This window comes from Sander lucioperca, chromosome 18, assembly GCF_008315115.2.
Source record: "Sander lucioperca isolate FBNREF2018 chromosome 18, SLUC_FBN_1.2, whole genome shotgun sequence".
Lineage (NCBI taxonomy): Eukaryota > Metazoa > Chordata > Actinopteri > Perciformes > Percidae > Sander > Sander lucioperca.
In genome coordinates, this window is record NC_050190.1 from 9,969,318 (window position 1) to 9,996,543 (window position 27,226).

At 41.5% G+C, this 27,226-nt stretch overlaps 3 protein-coding genes across 5 annotated transcripts in view; 2 read left to right on the forward strand and 1 right to left on the reverse strand.

Annotated features, from left to right (window-relative positions):
- Positions 1-407: 407 nt before the first annotated feature.
- On the forward strand, positions 408-6,319 carry LOC116037812 (tryptophan--tRNA ligase, cytoplasmic). Of its 2 annotated transcripts, XM_035994453.1 has the most exons (12): positions 408-664; positions 1,016-1,139; positions 1,956-2,172; positions 2,352-2,460; positions 3,343-3,462; positions 3,597-3,779; positions 3,997-4,097; positions 4,325-4,437; positions 4,900-5,073; positions 5,491-5,631; positions 5,787-5,993; positions 6,089-6,319. In XM_035994453.1, exons 1-11 carry the CDS (start codon positions 630-632, stop codon positions 5,943-5,945), a joined length of 1,476 nt encoding a protein of 491 aa, XP_035850346.1. In that variant the 5' UTR covers positions 408-629; the 3' UTR covers positions 5,946-5,993; positions 6,089-6,319. The 2 variants fall into 2 exon arrangements, with proteins under 2 accessions (XP_035850346.1, XP_035850347.1); XM_035994454.1 differs by having other exon boundaries at positions 588-664; positions 1,015-1,139; positions 5,787-6,319.
- A 1,496-nt stretch (positions 6,320-7,815) lies between these two features.
- LOC116037773 (mitochondrial basic amino acids transporter) lies at positions 7,816-15,126 on the forward strand. 2 transcript variants are annotated; one of them, XM_035994459.1, is made up of 5 exons: positions 7,817-8,479; positions 9,811-9,854; positions 10,308-10,351; positions 10,648-10,731; positions 12,036-15,126. In XM_035994459.1, the coding sequence occupies exon 5, from the start codon at positions 12,036-12,038 to the stop codon at positions 12,804-12,806; it is 771 nt and encodes a 256-aa protein (XP_035850352.1). In that variant the 5' UTR covers positions 7,817-8,479; positions 9,811-9,854; positions 10,308-10,351; positions 10,648-10,731; the 3' UTR covers positions 12,807-15,126. The 2 variants fall into 2 exon arrangements, with proteins under 2 accessions (XP_031137639.1, XP_035850352.1); XM_031281779.2 differs by lacking the exon at positions 10,308-10,351 and having other exon boundaries at positions 7,816-8,479.
- A 161-nt stretch (positions 15,127-15,287) lies between these two features.
- fancm (FA complementation group M) overlaps positions 15,288-27,226 on the reverse strand; it is a 54,440-nt gene continuing 42,501 nt past the window's right edge. Inside the window, exons 14-24 of the mRNA XM_031281693.2 lie at positions 20,290-22,216; positions 20,061-20,149; positions 19,410-19,478; positions 19,106-19,225; positions 18,062-18,221; positions 17,807-17,913; positions 17,163-17,656; positions 16,980-17,073; positions 16,455-16,809; positions 16,043-16,337; positions 15,288-15,884 (exon numbers count right to left, since the gene is read on the reverse strand). Coding sequence (XP_031137553.1) covers positions 15,758-15,884; positions 16,043-16,337; positions 16,455-16,809; positions 16,980-17,073; positions 17,163-17,656; positions 17,807-17,913; positions 18,062-18,221; positions 19,106-19,225; positions 19,410-19,478; positions 20,061-20,149; positions 20,290-22,216 — 3,837 coding nt within the window. The 3' untranslated portion in view covers positions 15,288-15,757. The remainder of the gene's footprint in view (positions 15,885-16,042; positions 16,338-16,454; positions 16,810-16,979; positions 17,074-17,162; positions 17,657-17,806; positions 17,914-18,061; positions 18,222-19,105; positions 19,226-19,409; positions 19,479-20,060; positions 20,150-20,289; positions 22,217-27,226) is intronic.

Consider the following 27,226-nt stretch of genomic DNA (forward strand, 5'->3'; position numbering starts at 1 on the left):
TTGTCGACTCTTTGATGACTCTTTCCCAATACTATTGATAGCTGACACAGAGTCATATCAACACTTTCTGGTTCTGAATCTGTTCAGTCCATTGTACTGCCATCAGCATTGCATATAATTCCACTATGAACACACTTAGGAAATTTGAGGTTCTCTTACACGCTTGGGCATTCCACCTCTGAATAACAAAAGCTGCTCCTGTAGCACCTGTTTCTTGATCCTTTGAGTTTTCAACAACAAAAAAGGGTCCAAAATAAATCCCGCAAAATCATTAGAGATGATGCAGAGTTTCAAAATAAAAGTTGTTTCGATGTGTCTACTCATGTTAATCGGTATGTTTACGCGTAAACGCTTTTATTTTGAAACCGCCGGTAGGAACAGAAGCGGCTGTCCTAAATCCTCCGATATACACCGTATTGAACGTATTTACACTTAGTTTAACTGGTGGATTTACTATGAAATTAAGATGACAAAATATAGAAAACCGTCTGCGTATTAAATTCAGTAAACAGAGTTTTCCAAGGTGGCACTTTTCCAGTTATTTATTCATAGCGGAACATTTGAAGAAGCCTGTTTGCCTGGGAATAATTTTATCCAAACACTACCTCGCTCAGGCTGATGCAAGTTGAATGATCTGTCAGCTGTGTGTGAAGTATATTGTACGGTATGCTGGCTAGTCACTTATTTAATCATGAATTACATTTGCTAACTGTATTTTATGTAATTTTAATAATTTTATCATTTATGAAATACGACAGCGTGATGTAAATATATAGGTAATATCAGACGATTAGCTAGCTCAATAGGTCTAACTTACCATGTTAGCTGTGGTATGTTCACATATGGGACAATTCTCAACTGCTGTGGAAGGAGATACAGTAATGCTAGAGCAGATAAAACCTCAGTAATTTTGTAAATGTTATACTATGTGCTATTTAGAACATGCTGCTTTCATTTATGTTATAAATTTGGTCAGCAATTACTTTGAACCTCTTTATTACTATTACCTGGCAGGTGTGAAGAAGATGACGGACTGCCAGGGAGACGGGGAAGGAGCCAAGAGTCCACTGGAGCTCTACGAGAAACTGACAGCACAAGGAGACGAAGTCAGGACCTTGAAAACAGCTAAAGCAGATAAAGTAAGTGCTTGTAAACTGTTACTGACATTTGTGTACCATCAGAGATGTTGCCATACAGTTTATACAATGGTAGCTGTTTATCTCTGTTTTCTCTGTATTCGACTATTGTGAGCAATGTTGCAAATCAGTGAGCTGGACTGATTTTGACAAGATTTTTGCATCAGTGTAATGTACTTTTATTTGTAAGGTATTTCATTTATTGGATTAGCCATTCCTGTCTAGTTATTTTACCCATTATTAAATTGTCAATTGATTATCAGAAAACGTGTTATATAAAAAATATGTCAATATTGTGATATAAAGCTACATACACTGTGATACCCCTAACTGACAGCACTAAAAATTGACATTTAAAACATATTTTTTTCAAAAGCCGTGTCCCTTTACTCTGGGTAATCCACAGAACATGCTGTCAAAAGTTTTCACAGTGACTATTTCAACTATTGGTAAAAAGTTCCATTTAAAACTTTTCATAGTGACGTTTGTGGATTTTCCACAGTAACCTGGACATTGCATAGCAACCATGGCATAGCAACCATGGCTATTGAATTTTTTTTATTTTTTTATATAATATTAAATATATGTTTTTAAATGTTGTAAGCACCACAAAATACATTCACCTCCATTGCATTAGGGAGATGCAGAGAAATCTTAGAAACAGATATGCCAACTGAAACCAAAGCTATCTGCATAGTTATGTATTTTGGGTGAACTGACCCTTTTAAAATATAGGAATAGATTTTACAGTGCCATTTGATTCTGTTGGCCTGCTTTTATCTGTGTGTGTTATCTGACAGCAGTGTTTGGGTTCCTCAGGCTGAAATTGATGCTGCTGTTCAGTTGCTGCTAAAGTTGAAAGTAGACTACAAACAGATGACAGGTCAGGATTACAAAGCAGGCTGTCCGCCCTCAGAAAACTCTGTTGTCCCCAACAATGGGCCAGCAGCAGATGGCGCTGATGATGAAGATACAGTTGACCCATGGAACGTTTCCACTAGCAACGCCAAGGGAGTGGATTATGACAAACTCATAGGTAAGATTCAAGCTTCAAGGGTGGCATTCACTTAAGAGCTGAAGTTCTATGGCAAATGTATATTTTTTTTATTTTTTAACTTTGTTGAAATATGAATGTCAGTTTTTTATTTCCATCCATGGGGTAATTTAAGCTCTACAACAGCAACACAATTTACATTGTGTCATGACTTTCTTCAGTAAGGTTTGGCAGCAGTAAAGTTGACAAGGAGCTGGTGGACAGAATAGAAAAAGTCTCGGGACAGAAGCCTCACCGCTTTCTACGAAGAGGAATCTTCTTCTCACACAGGTCAGCATTTTAGGAACTTTACGTGATCTCTTCATGTTTTCCTAATTCCTGACTATTTGTGTATGGGTGATCGTGTGGTGCATCTATAGTCATTCAGTAATTCTCAAAGGTATACCCTGCAGATAAACAACCAGCTTTGTATCATAATTATGTCGGTAGTATGTGTAAATAAACTATGTTGAGCTTCCCTCTAACCAGTGCCGAGATCTCATTCCTCACAGGCCAGCAGGACAACCACCAAGTGATGCATTTGACGCAAAACATGTCACTTTTTTCCGGGTTTGCTGCTGGCCCTACAGACTGTTCTTCCGCATACGGAAACAAAGAGTATACAAGCGGATCGAGAGAAATAGCCGGCTCTCTTTCTCAAACTCAGACCGAACCAAAGTAACAGTAACAAGATTTTGTTACTGTATTGCCTTTTTCCTGTGTAAAATGCTTTCAGAAACATATTTTAGTGCGCTGTTTGGCTGAAATACAAGAAGAGTTTGTTACCAGTCGTTGACCGCTCACATTACGCCACCCACCAGCGGGAGCGTTTATTGGTGCGGTGCAGTGCATTCTTGTAGTTGGAGGTTTTCTACCTTTTTAAACGAAAGAGAATATCACAGCTTCTTTTCTGTTTTTTTCGCTGGCCATGTAGCACCAATTTAAAAAGTTGGTTTGCGCCATTTTACTGCATAGACAGCCCAGTTTTATCAAAAGCCCCCTGTCCAGTGGTAAAATACTTCTTTAAGGGCAGCATCATAGCATAAAAATATTCACTCTGAACCTTTGACCTTTCATTCAGATTTTCCTACTAAGTCAAACGGATGATGATGAGAGTTCATGTGGGAATGACACATCAGTGTATCACTTCTCTCTTATCGTTGTTTCTGGCAGAGATATGCAGCAGGTACTGGATGCGTATGAGAAGCACAAGTCCTTCTACCTTTACACTGGCAGAGGTCCGTCCTCAGAGGCCATGCACGTTGGTCACCTCATTCCCTTCATCTTCACCAAGTGAGTTCTCCCTCTTTGATGTATTAATACCAAAGAGCTGTCTAACTAAAGGCTAGTTTAAATGTTACATCAGCAAGGCGCCATCTTAAATTATGAGAATGAAGTTAGAACTGAAACCTACTTCCTTGTTGCAGATGGTTGCAGGATGTGTTTGACATCCCCCTGGTGATCCAGTTGACTGATGATGAGAAGTACCTGTGGAAGGATCTAACACTAGAAGATTGCCACCGCTTCGCTGTGGAAAATGCCAAGGACATCATTGCCTGTGGCTTTGATGTCAACAAAACCTTCATCTTCTCTGACCTCGACTACATGGGGTAAAATATCTTTATATTCCTACCAGGCAGACCTGAGGCTTCCTAACATGCACAGACGCCTTGCCATATTTATTAATGAAAATTAATAAATGTGAACGATGGTATTTGGTTATGGGAACAAAAAAGGTATTTGTTCACATAAACAGCATAGAATGTCTTTATTTAAGTCAGAGTTGTTTTGTTTTTTAATGTGTTAACTTCAATGTATTGTCTACAGTGCAACCCCTGAATTCTACAGAAATGTGGTAAAGATCCAGAAGCATGTGACATTCAACCAGGTCAAAGGCATCTTTGGCTTTACAGACAGTGACTGCATTGGTAAGACAACTGATGACTAAGACATCTTTAAAAGACAAATTATTCTGTGATTGCTTTCATAGTAGCTAAAAATGTTACTGATGTTTCATTTCGATGTACAAAATGTGCCGGTGTCATGCTGTGTTTGTGGTTTTTGTTACATTATATTATATTATTCCTGATCCTGAAGTATGATTGTGAATACATTGTTGGTTCTTTATGATTTCTATACTTTTTTATCCATTCAGGAAAGATCAGCTTCCCAGCCATCCAGGCAGCCCCTTCCTTTAGTAGCTCTTTCCCACAGATCTTCAAAGGCAGAAAGGATATACAGTGTCTCATCCCCTGCGCCATAGACCAGGTCAGGACAGCATTACAGTAATAGATGACAATTAGGAATGCTAATTTAGGTTTTTTTTTCCTTACATAATAGCCAACCCTTGTTAACCGATCATTAACAGTTATGACAAGCAGGCAACGAGTCCCTGTTCACCTGACTGGGAGGCTGACCACCATTCATTTCCAGCTGTTCTGTAGTCCTTAATGAAACGTTACATTGTTTGCTAGCTGGCTAAAAAAATCAGTTAGTTAGCCTTAAGTATTGCCACTTTAACTAGCAGTTGAGAAATGGATTGTATAGCCTATTTTTCTTTTCTTTTTTAATAATATTGTTTTTAACTTATTAACTATTAATCGATCAAAATTCTTAATGTCGGTTAAATGGTTAATTATAAACATCCCTATGGACAATACTAAATACTTGCATCATATTTCACAATGAGTGTGAGTATGAGTGTTTGTGTCTTTCCTCTCACTCATCCAGGATCCCTACTTTAGGATGACCCGTGATGTAGCTCCAAGGATCGGCTATCCCAAACCAGCCCTGCTGCACTCCACCTTCTTCCCAGCCCTGCAGGGGGCGCAGACCAAGATGAGCGCCAGTGACGCCAACTCCTCTATCTTCCTCACTGACACACCTAAGCAGCTCAAAAACAAGGTGCCACTATTACTAGTTATTACTGTCAATCGATTTAAATTGCCTATATACGAGCTTTGACGTTAACGTAGTTGCATTATTCCATTTTATGAATTACTATTTAATTAACGCACAAGCTTTGACAATCATTACTATTTTATACGTTATGCTGTTTTTAAGCGTTACGTTTACGGGGTTGCATTATTTGGTTTCAACCATCACCTTTTTATTAATGTGTCATAGTTTAGGGTTAGCATTCAGCTTTAAACCAGAAATGACAGCGTTAAAGATGCGACTCACTCCAGCATTGATATAAAGTTCTAATAAATTTGACAGTATGTATGAATGAAATGGAACAGGCCCTTTACTATCAGTAGTTACTAGTCAGATTTAAATTGCCTATGATTGCTGACTGATCTGTTTAACCATTACTCACAGGTCAACAAACATGCATTTTCGGGGGGGAAAGACACAGTGGAAGAGCACAGAAAGTATGGTGGAAACCCAGACGTAGACGTTGCCTTCATGTACTTGACCTTCTTCCTGGAGGATGATGAACAGCTGGAGAAGATCAGACAGGTGAGGGTGTGAAAAACAGAGAAAACAAATGATATCTTCCAAACTTTATTTCTGTTGCTAATCACACTTTTTCATCTGTTTTCCTTATTCGCTCTACGACCTTGCCTCTCGTTCTGCTTTCTGTAACTTCCCTTGAACTCTTCTCCTCTCTACAGGATTACACAAGTGGAGCTCTCCTAACGGGAGAACTGAAGAAGATTTTGATTGAGACTTTGCAGCCAATGATTGCGCAGCATCAAGAGCGACGCAAACAAGTCACAGATGAGACAGTCAAGCATTTCATGACACCCAGACCTTTAAATTTTAAGTTCTAGTCTGCTTGAGCAACTGAGATGCCAAAGTTCATCATGTTACTAATTTCAGTACAAGAGCAAATAATCAATCCATCTGTTAAGGTTATTGTAATTTGTAACGGGAAGAGGGCCATTTTCTCACACAGTTTGCATCAGGACTGGAGAGAAATGTAAATTACTGGAGAAGTGTTGTGTGTCTCTGTCAAACTAAGCATGGCATTTGCCCTCACCTTTATGCTAATTGGCATGCTACTTGTTAGCTTCACTCTGCACCAAATGTACACATCTGTTTTCATTAAGTGTTTGTGTTTGCAGTGCTGCTGTAACGTCACAAGCCCTTCTCCACTCCCTGACATCAGTTCAGGATGAATGACAATTAAAACAGTACAAATGTACATTGTTGCAAAATCTGCTTATATTATGAGATGTTTGAGCACATACAAATAAAGAGGCTAGCAATGTCTTACTCAAAGGAACTAAAACAAATGTATTTGTTATCAGCAAAAGGGTGTTGACTCAAGATAACTCTTACTCTTAGCATGGTCTAAGTAAAGAAGTTTCTCCAAAGCCCAGACTAAAAATTAAACTGTACTTGAAGAACCAAAAACATAACTTATGATCATACAGTAAAAGTGTCAATTTTCCCATTATTTCCACACATCAAGATTGACATTTTGTTATCTAAAGAGGGGTCCATCTCTTAGAGCCAGGGCCTGGGCTCCCCTGTAGAGGCCCAGAGCTTCTTCATGGGCAAAGGTAAGCAGACAGTGGATAGGGCCATGGTACTTTGGCTTTTGGGCTTCTGCTGTGAATTTCAAATAGGCAACCCTCTGCTCTGACACTGCATACACACCTTCTCCCTGTCAGCTGGAGACAACAGTAAAACCTGCATTTTAACATTATTCTAGGATTAAAAAACAAGAATAAAACGATAGCTTTTGTCTGGATTAGGGCCGGGCGATATGGAGAAAATCAGATATCACGATAATCTTGACCAAACATCTCGATATCGATATTGCGGCAATATTCTAGGGTTGACAATTGGTGCTCTAACAAAATATCTTCACACTTAGATTTTAGATAAATAATCATCAGTAATGTGGACATAATGTCTAAGTGGGGAAAAGGCAAATAATACAGCTAGAACAGTCTGGTAGGTTCAGAAAAGTACATCACTTTACTGTAATGCAGCCTTTAAAACCAGTAAAAGACAACACTTATGTCATATTACGATATCCAAAATCTAACACGATATCTAGTCTCATATCACAATATCGATATAAGTTTTTGCCTCTGCTTTTGTTGTTTGGTGTGTTGTATCTTCCAGTTCTTCCAAGGATGGATATGTAAATAATAATAAATAACTAGAAAGAGTATGCTTTACAACCATTAATACTACATACTATGTACTCAAAATGACCAGAGTTAAATCAGCACTTCTCTGGCAGTTCCTACAAATGCTCAATGGTAGAAGAAGTACTCCGATATTTTACTTAAATAATAGCTCAATACCACAGTATAAAAGTACTCGGTTTCAAGTAAAAGTCATGATTTCAAAATGTAAGTACAAAAGTATTAAAATCAAAATATACTGAAAGTGCCAAAACGGCACATTTCAGAATAATATTTGATTACTGGGTTCTAATTAGTAATGCGTTATTGTGTAAAATTTCTAATGTTGCAGCTAGTAAAGGTGGGACTTATTTAAACTACTTTATATACTGCCAAAATGTAGTGGTGGAGCAGAAGTATTAAGTAGCATAAAACGGTAACGCTACTTTAACATTCTAAAGTACAGTACTTGAGTGCATGTGATTAATTACTTTCCAACACTGGTTGCAGGGCTGTTTCATTGTATTTCCCCCCACTGCACAGCAGTATGATGTATCCTGAATTTACTGTATGGCACGGTATGCTTACATGGCTCTCGAATCACTCTGTTTAAGAATACTAGTTGGACACTCATGCTGATTACGACCACCATGATAACACTGTTGGATTTTTTTTGACGGTGGCGACTGTAGGAGCAGCGATGATAGATTTAACTCTCCTCTGCTGCTCCACCTGCCAGCAGCCAATGGGTGCGAGGGGCGGACAGCATCCGCTAGGGGAGTTGTCTTCTTACAAGCAATCCGATTGGGCTGCCTTAAAAAAGGGCACAGAAATAGAAAGGTTTGGCAGTAGGAGCACTTCTAGTAGTGAGCGTGAGGACACATCAGCAATAAATCTGTTACACCTTCAACCAGGCTCCACGCTCCGAGTCCGTGTGGTTATTAGTAGCCGGAAGAAATCTTCTGTTTGCTCAGCATCAGCAACGTCTGGAAGCCAAAAGAGGATATTGTTTAGCGATAAAAAAAAAAAAAGCTTGGCTTAACAGCAAGCCAGAGTTTGCTAAATACTCAAGTTCAGACATATTCCGTGACATTTATAACAAAGTACCCACTTAAGGGCTTGTGAATTACGTTTGGTAGCCACCAAGTTAGCTTGACGCATTTCAACCTTTAGCTAGATATTTGAGGGAATGGCATTGGACTTCGCTGCGGGCTGCATAGGAGGTAAGTAATTAGCCAGTATTGACGTTAGCTAGTCACTGGTTAACAAGTTGAAGCTAGCATTAGCCTTAGCCGGCTTTCATTTCCCCCCCCTACAGTCAAGCAACGCGTGGACAGTTCAAGCTGTAAAGGTAGTGATTTGTCCCCAGTTGCCACGTCTAAGAAAAATTATAACCAAACTACAATGACAGATTAGAGACTCAAAATCCAATATTTTTCTTTTTCTAAACTCTTGTGGAAATCCCGGATCTAAGGTTGTGAAGTTAACATTCCATACCTGTACCTCCCACATAGGGAGTGGTGTTTATGTTCTGTGTTGTCATTCATGAAATCGCTACTTTGCGTGTAAAGCACACATTCATCTTTGGGGAGTAACTCTCATGAGAAAAGGGCTACCTAAAGTTGACTTAGTTCATGTCTTCCTGTTTGAATGGAGGTAGCTCACAGCAAAGCCTCACCACAAATCCTTGGGAATGTTGTCAGCAGGCTTTCCCAAACTACCCCAGACAGTCTAACTGTATTTGTTTTAGTTTAACTCCACTCAGAGAAGCCTTGCGAAATGTCCTTGTACGGTACCTGACTATAATGAAAATAAAGGTCATTCATTCATTCTTTTGAGCACAGGCCCTCATGATATCATAGTTTTGTCTAGAGAGCAAGTTCTAAGAGTTTTGTTGTCTTTAGTAATTTATCTCTTGACACCAGCCTCTGAAATATATATTTCACTAAAGCTACTCTGGATTCACTCCACTACTAAATAGACTATTTTGTTATTCATTCACTTTTTCATACATGCCAAAGCCTGTTCCAATGCAAGCTGGTTACACCAGTAACAACAGGGAGGTGCATGTATCATTTGTAAACATAAGCTTAAGAAAAGTATATTAGAATTGTGATACTTTTATGAACGTCCATGCAATAGTGCTACACCACAATGCCGTTAATAAATAGTTTTATTGAAAAGCCTTTTGTATTCCAGTGTTGATAATCAACAGTACTATATCAGTAATGATGTATGCATAAGTTGTCAGGTCATCTACAATGGGGTATAAGTGTGTTACATTTGAAGATTGGATGCCTCTAATGATTAAATACCTCTTGGCTAATAGGTCCTAATATGACACGCCAGAAGTAACTGCTGTATATTGGATTTTCAGTCAAGTCAAGGACAGGGTACCATCAAGCTTTCGTCACAGGGTACAGTGCAGTGACCACCTGATTACTCTGCGCAGTCTCAGGGGGAAGGGCTGTTTGCTGTTGAGAGATGAGCCACTTGATTTTTTTTAATTAGTATTTTCCAATATGATTATAAAATTCTGCCTCTTGTTTTTCAGGTGCTGCTGGTGTTTTGGTCGGACATCCATTTGACACTGTAAAGGTGGGTGTCTGTTTCATCCACGTTTTTCACTATTTACCCATGTTAAGCAATGGCATGATCCAATACTTTGCTGTTAAAGTCATAAGTCAGACCACTCTGAATTTGAACCCAGATAATCTAAAGTTACAGTCAGCCTTGACTAGGAATGTGATAATTGAGCAAGAGGAATGGGATATTGATTACTGTAGGATTATAATTATTATTATTATTATTAAAGACCTCACTTTGTTTTTCCTCATGCAAATTGTGTATCTGTTATACTTGTGCATTTCTTTCATTCTAAACAGATAATTTGCTCATGTGCCGTCTCCCAAAAATGTCAGTATTTTTCAGCAAGCAAGTACTATATATAAGTATTGTTCTGAACTTCAGTGTACATTGAAGTTGCTTTTAATATAATTTCTCCGTCTGGGAGAGGCTGTCTTTAACAGCAGCAGTGTCACTGTGTTGTAGATGAGAGAGAGAAATAAACAACCTCTCCATGGATATGTGACCTAGTAAGTATGGTCAAGGTCTTTTTTTTTCCCCCTCTCACCCAATGTCTTGTCTTGAGCTACAGAAATATAAAACACAGAAGGCAATTAGTTTTTCATTCACTTCATTCTCGGTTAATTTTTTTCTCCCTCCATGTTGCATCCCCTAAGCATATTTGTTCTACCCTGAAAAGAACCATTTCAAAGCTCTGCTTGTTTCCCTTTAAACCTGTATTACAATATGTGGTTTGTAGTTGTGGCCTTGCTATTGGCCTTATTACTCTGTCATACGACTCTAACATGAAGGCTATCATCCACAGGTGAGGCTTCAAGTTCAAAATGTGGACAAACCTCTGTACCGAGGGACATATCACTGCTTCCAGTCAATCATACGCCAGGAGTCGGTAAGTTCCTTGTAAATCCCTCTTAATGTTTTACTTGTATAGTAGTACTACTATATTTTTTTTTCTTAGGCTGCATTTAAACACATCATGGCTGTTAAGTAATGTGTGCAACTTTGACCATGTGCTGCCTACTATGCCAAGGTTGAGAATGGTCACTGCAGTAATTAAAGTGGCCAGTTATAGTCCTATCTCTAAGCACAGGCATCAGCCCATGATCCGCCAGCATGTTCCTAACATAGCGTGTAAAAGGGGGCGGAGGTGCGTCTGTTAGCCAGGGTCAGTGAGGACCTTGTTCCTGCATGGGCTAAATAAAGCTTTGGACATCGTGCCATTTGAGCTAAGTGGAGTATGCTTGGTCTCAGTGAATTTCTCATGGCTGTTTCACATTGAGGTATTGGATTGTATTCCTCCTACAATACAATATGAACATGTTAAGTGGTAATTTCAAAGTTTAAATCCTATTGTTCCCCTGTTTGTTTAGCTGTAAAAAATGAATTAGTTTAAATGACAAACATCCATATTGGCAGTAGGGTTGGGTACCGAACTTACTTATTTGGGTACTAACGAATTACGTTGGTACTACCAAGGACTGATTCACGATAAATCAAACAGTACCAAATTTCAGTACCTGTAAGCGGGAGCTTATCTGTGGAGGTTGTAGGGCAAGGCAAGGCAACTTTATTTCCATAGCACGTTTCAGCAACAAGGCAATTGAAAACACTTTACATAAAACATTAAAGAGCAGTTTAAAAATAGATATAGAAAATATAAACAGGCTAAAATAGAATAAGATAGGAGTAGAATAATTAAAGTTGCAGTCTAAGAAATGAATACTTATTTGATTTAATGGAGGGGATGGTTTGGGAGGGTTTTTATTTTGTGTGGAGTGTAAAATCTTCTAAATAACAATGTTCTAAGGAAATAGGATAAACAGGATTTGAAATTACTTTTACAACTGTAATTAATTTTACAGGGAAAGTACAGAAAAAGGTACCATTGGTTACCAAAGCCGAATTCCAGGTACTGGTATCAGTTCCAGAAAAAATGTGAATGGTACCCAGCCCTAATTGGCACATTTTAATTATTAGAGCTACAAGGGCTCAGCAGGCTAGATAATATTTGACTGTACACTTTTTTTGTTTTAGCAGTATCCGTATGGTTAATTAATTTCTAGGAATTGATTCCTAATTTGTGCACACAAATGATCAATGATCACGATCTGCTGGGCTCTGTGGAGATATTAATGCAACACAACGGTGTTTCCTCATTGGTCCCAGTAATCTTTGTTGTCTTTGTGTCTGTAGATGCTCGGTCTGTACAAAGGCATCGGCTCTCCAATGATGGGCCTGACCTTCATCAATGCCATAGTTTTTGGCGTCCAGGGCAACGCCATGCGCAAGCTTGGCCGCGACACACCTCTCAACCAGTTCCTGGCTGGAGCCTCTGCTGGAACCATCCAGTGTGTCATTTGCTGCCCAATGGAGCTGGCGAAGACACGCATGCAGATGCAAGGGACCGGAGAGAAGAAGTCTAAGAGGAAGCTGTATAAGAACTCCCTGGACTGTCTGGTGAGAATCTACAAAAAGGAGGGAATCCGAGGGATCAATCGTGGCATGGTGACCACCTTGATGCGTGAGACACCTGGTTTCGGTGTGTACTTTCTCGCTTATGACGTGTTGACACGTTCCCTGGGCTGTGAGCCAGAGGATCCGTACATGATCCCCAAGCTGTTGTTTGCTGGTGGAATGTCTGGCATCGCCTCCTGGCTCTCCACCTATCCCGTGGATGTGATCAAGTCGCGTCTTCAGGCGGACGGGGTAGGCGGTGTCCACCAGTACAGTGGCATTATGGACTGTGTCAGACAGAGCTTAAAGAAAGAGGGCTGGAGGGTGTTTACACGTGGACTCACGTCCACTTTGCTCCGTGCATTTCCAGTGAATGCTACCACATTTGCCACTGTGACTCTATTTTTATTGTACATGCGTGAGGGAGAAGAGTGTAGCATTCAGGACTCTGAGCTGCAGTCTGTTCAGCTGCAGCCTCTGCAGCCACAGACACAGCCAACTAGCATGTGAGCCATTGTGCAGCAGTGAGCACTACTACAATCAGCAAATCTAGATGAAATTTGCAGCTTCATGCAGGTCTATGATCTGTTAACTGATGTCCATTATGAGAAAGGTGAACTGATCCTAGGTAAGCCAATTGAGCTTCAGCCAAGTGACCACATGTATTTTTTAAATATATATTTTAAGATAAAGGCGGCACTTGTAAATATGATATGGTTTTTAAAAGTACTTGTTTTTTGTACACATTTTAAGTTTTATGTATTTTAGGAAACTTGACTGTTACAGTAATGTACAGTGACAGTTACAGATGTTCCTAAAATGTTGAATAAAAGAATGTCTTTTAATGCTGTGTTCAGGTCATAATGGGGTATGTTAACTGGTCCCCACTATTACACATGCCTAAACCTGTAGAGTATTCTGTTAGTTATTAATTATCAAAAATAGTCTACAAAGTTTGGCATGTTTGTGAACATGAATGCATTGTTTTAACTGTTTATTTTTGCAATTTGAATTACTGAAATTAATGTGATTTTTAAGATTTAAACATTTTGAAATGTTAAGCGGTTGACCAATCCATAATGTTCTCTCCATTGTGTCCAGGTCAAGTCATCCCCTGACTATTTACCTCCATATATGTGAACACAGCATTTCAGCATCTTAACGTAATGGTTACAAATACAAAGAAAGCCTTATACATGTACATTCATATAGATATTGTTGTATTCCTTTTCCTGAGGTTGCATGTAGTTCAACTTTCCTATGAGAAGTCCTAGGAATTAGTTTCAGGGTGTGTATGCTGTCTGAAGTTTTAAATAGTGAAAATAGTCGTTAGCCCATTGCAGTATGACAAAAATGGTTTAGATACAGTCAGATACAAAATAATCACGTAAATATTAAATAATTTTTTTTGAATTATGACACAATCATTCTCTAAAACCAAATCTTGTGCGGTTTTAAAATCTTTTTGTTCTGGATCATACAGTGTCCAAAGAAAGCACCTTATGGTATGCTATTAAGCACATGTACAGTTAAAAACATTTTTGGCCATCAAGATTTTATTTTTTGTACTTCTCACTGATGCAAGATTCTGTTGTCGAGCAAAGCTGACGGCTTGCTAAAAGTGGGCTTTTAATAATCCAAATTGTATTTTTAAACCTTGTACTCCTTGTTGGTAGATGTGATGCACAATGTTTAGCAGGCTCCACTTCCTCCACAAGGGGGAGCTGTGTCATTGTCAGACCAGTTCTGTACACACTAGCCTGCGCCACCTAGAGGCAGAGGAAGTAATAGCGCCTGCACTTTTAAACCTTTTCAGCTGCACACTTTGTCCTTCTTTGATACAGTTGCATATTTTGTAGCTGCTGTTTGTGTGTTAAAGAAAGTACATTTCTACTACATCTGTCTCTAAACATTTATGCACTTGTAACATTATTATGACAGTTTCAGACATGTGATCATCAAAGACACTAGTGTTATTTTGTAGAGAAATAGTCACGTTAAGAGCTTACTATTCTGCCAAAAAAACAGATTTTTGTAAGGCTCACATTTGAAGTTCAAATGTTCAGCACTAAAGATAGATCCAACCTATTTCGCTACAGATTCTGCTGTCTCTAAATCTGAACCTAAAAGTTTTGTCAGTAATCTTTGGCCAAGCAAAATGTGGTTAGGACCCCACTGCTTCCCTCTCAATATTAACCAGGACATTCACTATAGGACACAGTGTCACTCAGAGCCAAGTGACCTACAAGATGTACTTTACCCAGTTAACAGCTGCTCGAGTTCACAAACGCTTTACATTTTGTAGGTTTAAAATGTAAACTATAACATGTCAAACACTGAAAATGCATTCATGCACAAAAAATGCATTCGTAAACCTACCTACAGGTGACACAAGTATCAAAATTGCTGGAGCTATTACTTTCCCTGCGTGTAGACAGCACACGTCTTCATGTCTGCAGTTCTAAACTGCTGCTGCTGTTACTTTTCTTATCAATTTGGCAGATGTTAGACTGGTCTGAAACCACTTTGGGGTTGTCCAAAGACATAATGTTGTACATACTGTGAATTTGGTGTTTTCATGTCATCCTTTAATTAAAATCCTGTATTTTTCTGTGTTAAGACTTTAGTTCTCTATCTTGTCTGGGTTAGTCTGACTGGACCAGTGGATGATGCATGATTGTTAATATCTTTGTAAAAGGGCTGCTTTAACTGTCTAATGCTGCTTCACGTTCTGTGCATTTACATATGTACAATATCTTGCACCAAAGCAGCATGCACACTATGTAGTTCTTTGAGAGAATGGTGAAATAAAAGTCACATTTTTTTCTCATGTTTCTGAAAGACAGTTCTTGGTACAGCTATGCATTACAATATTTATGAGAATGAATGAATGGATGAGTTGTTTTAAGTGAGTCCAGTAAGTGAACCTAGAGAAACCAAGAAATATGAATGAAATGAGAGACTGACCTCACAAATACTTTGACACTAATGTATAAAAATAGCACTGTTTATTTTTTTATCATATTTACTTCTTTCAGAGTACCGTTAACAAATGTATCCATTATTTTGACAAAATAAGTTATTCAAGTGTATCAAATATTGATTACTTATGATCACAGTATTGGCTCAACAATAAGGGAAACACTTCTCACCCAAATGATTTGTTTTTAAATACAGCATAAAAGTATAGTATCCATCAAACCCGTGGTATTATATAACATACCAACTGAGTTGAGTGGTGCTCCCCTTCAACTTATTGTGCAAGAAGGCTTCTCTCGTTGAGATTCAACTTCAGATAGAACAGTTACTGTACATAGCATAGTAACTGTCATCCTCTGGTCCCTGGTGAGACTGTAAACAAAGAAGTACAGAGGAAGCGAAGAAAGAAAGTAGTGCAGAAACAGGAAAAGAGGCATAGATTTCAAACTGTGGTTTTCCTACAGTGTTACTCCTCTGGCCTGCTAGCTGCTTTTTCCTGCTTTTGATGTGTTCATTAAGAAGGAGTCACAGGAGTAGCGCAGGAAGCGGTAGATCTCCTCGGCTCTGGATCGAGTCATACAGCCTCCCTTCTGTATGGCTTCAATGGAGCTGCAGGACGAACAAAAGAAGGTAAGAGGAGATGTGCTGTTTAAACAAGAGGGGAAAGAAGTTATCTGCTCTTGTCTGTTACGTTTTGTGTGTGTGTACACACACACACACACACACACACACACACACACACACACACACACACACACACACTTTACCTGTTTATGAGTTGGGCAATTGACCTGAAGTTGTGGCTCATGCTGAGGGCATGGACGTAGCTGACGGAGGGCAGGCCCAGGTAGAGCTGCAGGGCCTGCTGCTTGTGCTGCCCTTTGACCTCCAGTGGGACAGCGATGCCCTGACCTTTACGCTGCTCCAGCCGTGCCAGGTCTGCCAGCAAGCCGGCACTCACTTCAGCACCATCACTCCACAGCAAGCGCACCCCGGTACGCACCAGTGCTGTCAAAGTGCTGTCATAGTAACGTGTTCGCTGAAACGGACGTGACGCCTCGCCTGTGACAGTGACAGTTATCATAAAGAACAAAGTAAATCAAATTGTAGTGAAAACTTCAACATCTTCAACTCAAATTTGGCTCATTATTAAGTCATCAAATCAACAGACTGACTAACCTGGCTTGGTTCGGTCCTTCTCCACTATCAAACAAACGCGCTCAAACAATCCTTGCAAGCTGTTCACTCTTTCAGCCAAGCGCTTCCGGTTCTGCGTCGCGGCCAGGTCCGATTGGCTGTGCCTATCCACTGCCATGCGGTTGCTGACAATGAAGTAGCTACCGTCCAGTGAGCAAATGTGGACAGTGGCTGCGTGGCGCTGACGGAGGCTGGTCATCAGCTCCACTCCACTACTGATGCAGCGACTGTCCACCAGAATGCAAACAGGCCCGGATGGAGCAGGGGGCTCACGGACTGATGAATCCTGTGCAGAGGACGTCTGTGGAACTGAGGAGGTGGCAGGGAGTGCCTGGACCTGGAGGAAAACCTCAATGTAGTTTATTCAAAGTTTTACTGACTTGCATGTATGTTTGAGGGACCATGTGTCTGGTTTAACAACTCAGTTTACCTTCTTTCTACGTCTTACTTTCACACGGGTAAGACGTGGGTAAGACGGGTTTGTATATGTGTCCTCTTTGCACGTACCTGGGGTTGTTTCTTGGAGGATAACAGCAACTCTGACTCAGCAAAGTCTAGTTCATCAGAGAGCAAATGCTGATTTTCTAACCTCTGGCGACACCTGTAGGAGAAAGAAAATGATGCTCAGGTCTAGTGGTTGATGAATGTTTGTGTTTGTGTGTGTGTGTTACAATATGAGAATTTCTTTACCTCTCCTTTTGCTGGTCTTCACTCACTGAGCACCTCTGTGCCCTGCTCAGCAATGAGACCTTGGATGCTATGGATGAAGATGATGAGGCGGTTGGTTTCTGCTGCTGCTGCAGCCTGCTGGGCTTCGGCTGTACTGCTTTTGGCCACAAGGGAACAGCAACACCTTCTCCTATTGTGTGGCTTTTCTTTTTACCAACTTCCTCTTTCTCCTCCTCACTAGAATCATCAATGCGAATGACACGGGCGCGCTTGGTTTTCACCCCAGCTCTCTGCTCTGGTGCAGATCCAGCTGTAGGCTTACCGCCGGCCCCGACTCTGGCTTTGTGCAGGAAAACACGCCGCCTGGTGGCATACTGCCTCTGCCCCTCTGTATACGAGTCCTCGGGCATAAGTTCAATGTCTTCAGCCTCCTCCTCCTCGCTGCTCCCCACCTCCTCTACCTCACTTCCCACCACAAAGCTGTCCTCTGCATATGTTTCATCCATCTCAGGCACCTGGGAGCCAAAGTTAGAAACACGGACTGGAGTCAACAATTAGACTAAAAGTTAACTAAACTACTTTGTATTTGGTTTCTTTGTAATTCAAGGTTTTTTTTTTATTTGCATTGAGTAAAAATAAAGATAAGAATAAAATATACAATATACCTGAGAAAAAATGTCCATGTTGTGATGATTTCTGTAGGACATTTTGAACTTTCCCTGGACTGCAGGGCTTCTCACTGACTTCAGGTAGACACATTGCATCTCCGAGTCTGTCATAGATGGACACAAACAGAAAGTGTAATAGTATGGCACAATTCCTTCAGCCTACTTTAACTCAGTGAATAGATTGAGATTAGATTTGAAATATAATCTACTGAAAGTACAATAAAAAAATCACACATAACCATGGTGTTGTACCATTCAGTCCCTGTGAGAAGTGTGTGTTGTCAACCACAAAGCCTTCAAGAGAATGGTTCTGTTCTTCTCCATCCTCTTCATCAGATGACATGTCTGCCCCCTCCTCCGACAGCTCTGCTTCTTCATCCAGGAACTGGCGCCCTTTTCGACATACGGGGTGCTGAGAGAGGAACGATGGAAAATGTCAAGGTTGATGGATGCTGACGGTGTCTGACAAATATTTACAGACTTGACATTTTTGTGTGAGGAGGAGGTGTCATTTTCGGACAGAAGTAAAACAGGTCTGAAATGTTTTATGATTGTATTTTGAATGAAGGAGACAACCAGCAGCAGCTACTTTTTGTGTGTTTTTAAAGTTTTTTTCATTTATATTTTTAATATAACAATGTATCAAATTACAATGTGACAATGTGAAAGGGTATATAAAAAAGATATATAACACAATAAAGGAAAGGGAAAAAGCCAAAAAGCATAATATGAGCACTTTAAAACCCACTGTACACAACCTGCTCAGCACCTAACGGCAGACAGACAAAGTAAGCATCTAGCTGGTGAACATAGTGGAGCATTTAACAGCTAAAGATATATATATATATATATATATATTCATCAGGTGGCCAGAAAGACGACTCTAAATGAATGATAATGTTGCTTCTTAACTGCTGGATGTGTATATATATGTTCGCCATATCAACTTCAAACTAACTTATAACTTGTTTCGGCTGCCACCAAGTGGTCCAAAAACAAATCAGTTATTCCACAAATAAAGATCAAACATAGGAGAATGGGGCTAAGATTTGCAAAAAATTATAGATTAGATTTACTAAAAATTATATACATTATAATTAAGTTTCTGCCCTCGCAACTCTGTAGTTATGACAAAAAGTCACACACATTCAAATTTTTCCACTAACCAGAAACTAAGAGCTGCGTTTGTATCTACACAGGTGCCGTTCATTGCATGCTGTGACATGAAAACATGAGAAATAAATGATATATTTCAGATTCAGATGGGTTTGCAGAGCCATCTGCTGTCACACAGACCTTGGCTTTGCCCCGTTGGACTCGTTGCCTCTCAGCCCCGTGTGATGTGGCTGTGCGTGTGAACCCAGATTCATTCTGGAAATCATCATCAGAAACAGCTTCGCCCTGCATTTCATCAGACTGGAGACAAATGAGAAGAACTAGCTCATCAAATACTGGTTCATGAAGCTGCATTTTATCAAACCATTAGGACTTGAGGAAATTATTATAAGCAATGCATAGAGTGAAAGTATTATATCAAATCCACAGTGTTGAATAAGTTGAACCATGTGGTGTAATTTACTGCCAATGAAGAAAATCTTACAGTATTAAGTGCAACTGTGCGTTTCCTCTTCACAACCACAGGGGAGTCCACATCACTGGAGATCTTTGACTAGCAGAGACAAAACATTTTACATTTCACATATACACACACATTACTTGTAAACAGTGCAAGGTATGTGATTCTCATAGAGATGTATCAATATATGTTTTGCCAAGACATTTCAGGAGCTACAAATGCTTCTTAACTGCTTGCAAGCTGGTTGCCATGACAACTGCAGGTACCTTGGAAATGATGGCAGCCTGAGCCGTCTGAATCAGATATCTCCTGTCTTGGTCGTTGTTTTTCTACCACAACATAGACTATTTGTATCTCATCAAAATTATAAAGGGAAAGGATTAGCGAATTTTCAAATAGAAAATCAATCAGCAGCGACCCCCCCCCGGTTCCAGGTTCTTAAATGTGAATATTTTCTGGTTCTTACTCTTCTGTGATAGTAAACTGAATATCTTTTGGTTTTAGACTGATGTTCGGGACACAACAAGACATTTGATAATCACCATGGGCGCATGTTTTGCAATTTTCGGACATTCTATAGAACAAATGATATAATCAAAAAACATCAGCAGATGAATAAAATAATAAAATAAATAATCATTAGTTGCGGCTCTAATATCGACAGGCCTTGCTCACCACTTCTGGGGATGACAAGAGTTTGACCTTGTTCTGATGTCTTCTTTTATGAACCACGACTTCATCCTCACTGTCACTGTCACACTCCCCTAAGAAAGAAGGTGAGTCAGATAGAAACATGCAGAGATCTCGACAGCAGGTTGAAAAATGGAGCAAGGCAAAACAAAGTAAACCAATATAAAGACATTTGATGTTTAGAAATCCTATTTTTTTTAAAAGGTAAACCAACCTGGATGAGGAGGGGAGTTCTCCTCCAGTCGTCTCGGTTTTAAGCTGGGGACTGAAGACGGGGTGTGAGGCCCGGTGTAGCCAGGCATGAGCATCCGCCTAGCTCCTTGTGATGGGATTGGAGATGGGAGTTCACCACCTTTAGACACCAAAGGCAGAGCCAGAAGAGAGGACGTTTCTCTCTTCCTATGCTCTGACAGCAGTTTTGGTGTAGATAACCTGGATCCACTGGAATGCGGAGGCATTCTCTCTCTATGGAAGCTGAAGGGAGTGGAAGAGTTGGAGACGGCTGGCAAAGACGCCGTAGAGTCAGCCTGCTTTTTAGGCTGTGGAGAGGTCGACATACACGGAGCAGGAACAGCCTCTTCCTCCGCTTCGTCAGAATCCTCCAGTGAATAGCCGAGGTCAAAGTTGACAGAGAAGTAGTCGTGGGAGCTGTCAAATGACTCAGTGTTTTGTGGCATTGTGGGAGATTTACAATGAGCTGTAATTGCCTTGTCCGTCATTGAATTGCCTGTTGCAGGTTTACTTGGTGCTGCTGTGTGTTTTGTCTCTGTAGTGCTGTGGGTATTTGCGCTCTGAGTTATCAGCTTGGCATGCGGAGTATGAGTTATGTGCTCTGTGCGTGCTAAATCATCTGTGTGTGCTGTGTTTAATCTACCTGCGCTTTCAGCTGTGTGTATAGTCCTAAATGGGTGTGTTGGGGTATGCATGTGTGAAGCGTTGGACATCTTTTTTGTGCTATTAGCAATGTCTCCGGCACTAGGGGATGTCCTGGGTGTGATGCCAGGAGTGGAGATGTCCGGGATGGTGATCTGCAGGAAGGCCTCGTCATCCCCAAACAGATCCATGCTCACGTCCATGTGAGCTCTGCACTGAGAGTCGTCTTTCACACCTCCATGTGTTAAGTCAGGCATTTCCTCATTCCTCACATCGTCCCAACAACTCTCTTCTTCCTCTGCCATGCCATCATTCTTACTGTTCATTCCCTTGTACTTGTCCGTCTCTCTGCTGTTATCTTTTATATCATGATTGTCATTCCCTTCTTTCTCCCCAAAAACCTCATCCCAGGTCGGACTATGTGCTGCTATATTGCCCCTGCTGACACTCTGCTGCTCCTCCTGGTGAGGCCATTCATGATACATTTTACTGTCCTCTTTAACAACTGGAGGTTCGTCTGGGTCCGCCCTCAGGGGGGCATTGTCATGGCCACTTATCACTTCTTCATCGTCATCGTCGTCATCCACATCCAGGGTAAAGTTGACCTGAAATGGCTGATCAGGCCTCTGAGGAGAGGAAGGAAGTGATGCCATGTGGGCCTCTAAATCTACAGTCGGTGATGGTGGAGATCGGGACAGGAGCTCTGCCACGTTGGCAAGGATCACCTGCAGACTCTGTTCTCTTCCTGGGACAAATTTAGCAAAGGAGGGAGGAGGTGCTGAATCCCATTTAGGAAGGTAGAACATGCCCTGAAGTTCAACATCTTCATCAACTTTTGTAATACATTGTGAGATTTTGTCTGAAACGGTATGCTCTGACTCCATGACATCCTCATTAATAACGGCATATTCATCGTCCAAGTCAGCTTCTAGACAGTCATTGTTTGACGGAAGAGGACAAATTGCCTCAGGTCCTGGGTGATCTGTGATGATATCATAAGCCGCCTCAGTATCATGTTCAACAGGACGACTTTGTTTTGCCACAGCAAATGTGGAAATTGTGCTCTTTCCTAGTGTCTTTTCCCAATCTCTTTCATCGTCAATGCATTCCAGAACAGACAGCGTTGAGTGAGACGGTTTGGCTTTGTTGTTGGTAGTTGTAGTGCAGGTCTTTGTGCCTTTCTGTTTCTTCTGCCCTTTCTTCACGTGGCCAACAGCATCCGCTTTGTGGAGGTAAGGAAGAAGCTCCTGTTCATAACGACACTCCCCCTGAACACAAACAGACATAAAAGAGTTGTATAAGAAATATCTTTCAGGAGGAGAACCAAGGTCAAGGAGCAGTAATCAACCTTTGGACTGTATTTGGACCGGGTATCGGGAGACAACACAAGGGTCGTAAACGTCAAACACACACTGGGGGCACAGGCTGTGCACCAAAATACAACAAAACCTCATTCCAGCCAATCACCGACAAGATGGTTGGGGGAGGGGGTGGGGGTTAGTGACAGTTAGTCAGTTAGTCATGACAGTTACGGAAACATGGGGGGAGGGGCGAGCCTACTCCGTTTTGTTTGGTATTTACTTGGAACATCAACAGAAGAAACGTAATGCAGGAACTCATAGTGCACCTTTAAGCTTTTAACTAGACAAACACTGGAGGCAAACAATAGACAGCTTGTAGGTGTCACGCTCAGAATGAGAGCTATTATCACTTCAACATTCCGCAGTTTTCAATGAGGGCTGAATACTTTCATCAGGCAAGGTTATCCACTGAAAAAAACATGTCATCTATTTCCGAAATGAATACAATACAAACATTATCAATGGTGTTTCCCTGTTTGAAAATAAATCAACAAGAGTTGATAGGGCTGTGTTAACATTGTTAACAAATCATGTCTTAGAATATTAGAAGAAGAATATTAGAATATTATGTTTATATTTTATCAGTTTTTTATATTATATTATCAAAATAATATATGTATTCATTTTTTAAAGTCTCAATCTGTATCTTTTGACAATGTAACTTACTGGCATTGACATATACAATTGAAAAGTTAGAATTTTAGAGACAAGATTTTTTTTAGTTGACCATAATATAAAAATATAGGCATATATATATATATATATATATATATATATATATATATATATATATAATTTATACTGTATATGGTTTTCTTAGCTGATCTTAATTTAAAAATGTAGGCCTGTTTACAATTTACTAATACCGTTTTTTAATTATTAATTATTTAACAATTTTAGGTCCCAATCTATATTTTTGACCATGAATAAATGGTGTATTGACTAATATATTCATACAGGAAATGTGATCAGCATATTGTATTTTCCTGATTGTTATTAAAAATATAGGCATATTTATTTATTTTTGGGTCAGAAGGCCTCTCTGCAAATTCAGGCCAATCAAGCCGTGGCTAACGTTATCTTCACAGAGTAAAGAGGAGTGAAGAACATGGCTGGAGGAGAGGCTGCTTGTGTGGTAATAGAAACACGTCTGTTTGCACAACGTGTGGATGTCTACTGTATGAGCCTTTCATACTATTCATGACCACTCTGACAATACAGTACCATAGAGTACAACCTCTATCACACATAAGACACACTTTAATCTTGTAAATTCATCATCACTAAATGGAGCGTTAATGTTTATCAAATGAGTAAAATTCTCAAACTAAAGGAAAACAAAAGACGCAGCAGGGGTAGACAAATATGCTTTGTGGACAGGGTCTATAATGTTACGACACATGCGACACTCAGGGCGGCCAGTTCACCAATCAAACAGCATGTCAGTTCATGCTCATACAGTAATCTAATCAGGAAGTGCCCTATGAAGAGTTGTCACATTGCAGTAACACAGAGCACACACAAACATCTGATGAAACGTTTCCCATTTATTAGTTTTTCTGAAACATCTGGGAAAACAGACACGGGGAGGCCTTGTGTTGCAATTAGGACAATACCGTAAAAAATTGGCCCAAAATTAAAACATCTTCCTCTTTCCTTAATCTATTTCTATTTGTATCTAACACACAAGCCCATACACACATCTTAATCATCCAGCACCAGTCACCTGTGCAAGCCAAATGACCTGGAAGTGACTGGTCTAGAGTGGTATCCTGATGGGACTGACAGGGTGCCATCGAACCTGGGACTAGCAGGATGAAGATGCTCATTGAACAATAAACCTAGATGAGAGGAGACCTTATGTCACTGTTTAAATAGAGTCAATTGAGTCAATAGACTCAATAGAGTGGGAATGATTTGAATGGGAGCAAATGACACTCAGTGTTGTTAAATATGGGACTGTGCATTAAAAGAAGAATCAGAATCAGAAAAAGCTTTATTGCCAAGTACGTTTACACACACAAGGAATTTGTCCTGGTGTTGTAGGTGCATGTCACATTAAAGCAACACGTACAGACACACCGAGTCGCCATATGCGGCGCCATCACAACTCTCTCTTAACTCTCGCAGGGACAGATACAGCATGAGATGAGGAGAGGGAAAAAAAAGCAACTCTCAGACTATCCTCATAAAGATAAGAACAGTGTGGGAACAGGAAAAAACACCTCAGCACGTAAGCACACAAACAGTACATTTGCACTGCTGAACATAACATAACATAAATGTACAGTTGCACATTTAGCGGCGAAAGCGTGGGACTGGGGGTATAGGGTGGGGGGGGGGGGGGGCATTTGGCCTGCTGAGAAACTCACAGCCCGGCAGCCCCACTAGTGTGTCAGTCCGCAGAATGTTATAGTGATAACACAGCACGTTGCCGTGGAGACACCCTTGAACAGTCCAGAACCGATACGACAATCAGCAGGCAGTGGGGAAGACGGGGGAGGAACCAAGAGCGTCTTGCTTGCAGAGCCCCAACAGGGTGACTGTTTGTTTCAAGAAACGGCCTTGGCAAGGCCGTTCAGGATAAGGGGGCCGAAAGAATAAATTTGTTTGGTCTACACGAATGGCTGCTCTAATTTAAACATTCATTCTATTGTTCAACTGTTCAACTGGTCAATTTTTCTTTCCAAATCAGTGACCTTCTTCATGATGGTATCCAAGCCGCGGGTCATTACCATGTTGTATTCCATCACGCGATTAATAGTCCCAGTTTGCACACTGATAATCGCTTTTTCAACAGCTTCAGTCAGGCCAGGCAGCTTCCTTGGGCTTTGGATAGCTACCAAAGTCTTTTTAATTTCTCGATAAACCAGGGCGAAGCATCCTCCAATCAGCAGCAGTCCAGTTATCATGGTTCCGAATAGGTAGATATCCTCAACGTCCTCCACGGAAAGAGCAGAGAGACACACGACACGCCATTTCTCCCAGCCGTCCATCGTATACCCCGCAGCAAACGTTCCGTCAGGACATGCTGGCTCACCCGTACCAGTGCTCCTCCTCATAAAAGACCATTTTACGGTAAAGAAATATCCATCCATCCATCTTCTTCCGCTTATCCGGTAACGGGTCGTGGGGCTAGCAGCTCCAGCAGGGGACCCCAAACTTCCCTTTCCCGAGCCACATTAACCAGCTCCGACTGGGGGATCCCGAGGCGTTCCCAGGCCAGGTTGGAGATATAATCCCTCCACCTAGTCCTGGGTCTTCCCCGAGGCCTCCTCCCAGCTGGACGTGCCTGGAACACCTCCCTAGGGAGGCGCCTAGGGGGCATCCTTACCAGATGCCCGAACCACCTCAACTGGCTCCTTTCGACGCAAAGGAGCAGCGGCTCTACTCCGAGCTCCTCACGGATGACTGAGCTTCTCACCCTATCTCTAAGGGAGATGCCAGCCACCCTCCTGAGGAAACCCATTTCCGCCGCTTGTACCCTGGATCTTGTTCTTTCGGTCATGACCCAGCCTTCATGACCATAGGTGAGGGTAGGAACGAAAACTGACCGGTAGATTGAGAGCTTTGCCTTCTGGCTCAGCTCTCTTTTCGTCACAACGGTGCGATAAATTGAGGGTAATACCGCACCCGCTGCGCCGATTCTCCGACCAATCTCCCGCTCCATTATCCCCTCACTCGCGAACAAGACTCCAAGGTACTTGAACTCCTTCACTTGGGGTAAAGACTCATTCCCTACCTGGAGAAGGCACTCCATCGGTTTCCTGCTGAGAACCATGGCCTCAGATTTAGAGGTGCTGATCCTCATCCCAGCCGCTTCACACTCGGCTGCGAACCGATCCAGTGAGTGCTGAAGGTCACAGGCCGACGATGCCATCAGGACCACATCATCCGCAAAAAGCAGCGATGAGATCCCCAGCTCACCAAACTGCAACCACTCTCCACCCCGACTACGCCTCGATATCCTGTCCATAAATACTACAAACAGGATTGGTGACAAAGTGCAGCCCTGGCGGAGGCCAACTCTCACCTGAAACGAGTCCGACTTACTGCCGAGAACCCGGACACAGCTCTCGCTTTGGTCGTACAGAGATTGGATGGCCCTGAGAAGGGACCCCCTCACCCCATACTCCCGCAGCACCTCCCACAGTATCTCCCGGGGGACCCGGTCATACGCCTTCTCCAGATCCACAAAGCACATGTAGACTGGTTGGGCATACTCCCAGGCTCCCTCCAGGATCCTTGCGAGAGTAAAGATCTGGTCCGTTGTTCCACGACCAGGACGGAATCCGCATTGTTCCTCTTCAACCTGAGGTTCGACTATCGACCGAACCCTCCTTTCCAGCACCTTGGAGTAGACTTTACCGGGGAGGCTGAGAAGTGTGATACCCCTGTAATTGGCACACACCCTCTGGTCCCCCTTTTTGAAAAGGGGAACCACCACCCCGGTCTGCCACTCCTTAGGCACCGTCCCCGACTTCCACGCAATGTTGAAGAGGCGTGTCAACCAAGACAACCCCTCCACACCCAGAGCTTTAAGCATTTCTGGACGGATCTCATCAATCCCTGGGGCTTTGCCACTGTGGAGTTGTTTAACTACCTCAGCAACTTCCACCAGGGAAATTGACGACAATCCCCCATCATCCTCCAGCTCTGCCTCTACCATAGAGGGCGTATTAGTCGGATTTAGGAGTTCCTCAAAGTGCTCCTTCCACCGCCCTATTACCTCCTCAGTTGAGGTCAACAGCGTCCCATCCTTACTGTACACAGCTTGGATGGTTCCCCGCTTCCCCCTCCTGAGGTGGCGAACGGTTTTCCAGAAGCACCTTGGTGCTGACCGAAAGTCCTTCTCCATGTCTTCTCCCACACCCGCTGCTTTGCCTCTTTCACGGCAGAGGCTGCAGCCCTTCGGGC

Excerpts from the sequence above, each read along its gene's own strand:
- LOC116037812 (XM_035994453.1), top strand. The coding sequence starts at position 630 with ATGATCTGTCAGCTGTGTGTGAAGTATATTGTACG. Across the intron at positions 2,461-3,342 it reads GGAATCTTCTTCTCACACAG|AGATATGCAGCAGGTACTGG; the intron begins GTCAGCATTTTA and ends TGTTTCTGGCAG. Across the intron at positions 5,074-5,490 it reads CTAAGCAGCTCAAAAACAAG|GTCAACAAACATGCATTTTC; the intron begins GTGCCACTATTA and ends CATTACTCACAG.
- LOC116037773 (XM_031281779.2), top strand. The coding sequence starts at position 8,446 with ATGGCATTGGACTTCGCTGCGGGCTGCATAGGAG. Across the intron at positions 9,855-10,647 it reads ATCCATTTGACACTGTAAAG|GTGAGGCTTCAAGTTCAAAA; the intron begins GTGGGTGTCTGT and ends TATCATCCACAG. Across the intron at positions 10,732-12,035 it reads CAATCATACGCCAGGAGTCG|ATGCTCGGTCTGTACAAAGG; the intron begins GTAAGTTCCTTG and ends TTGTGTCTGTAG.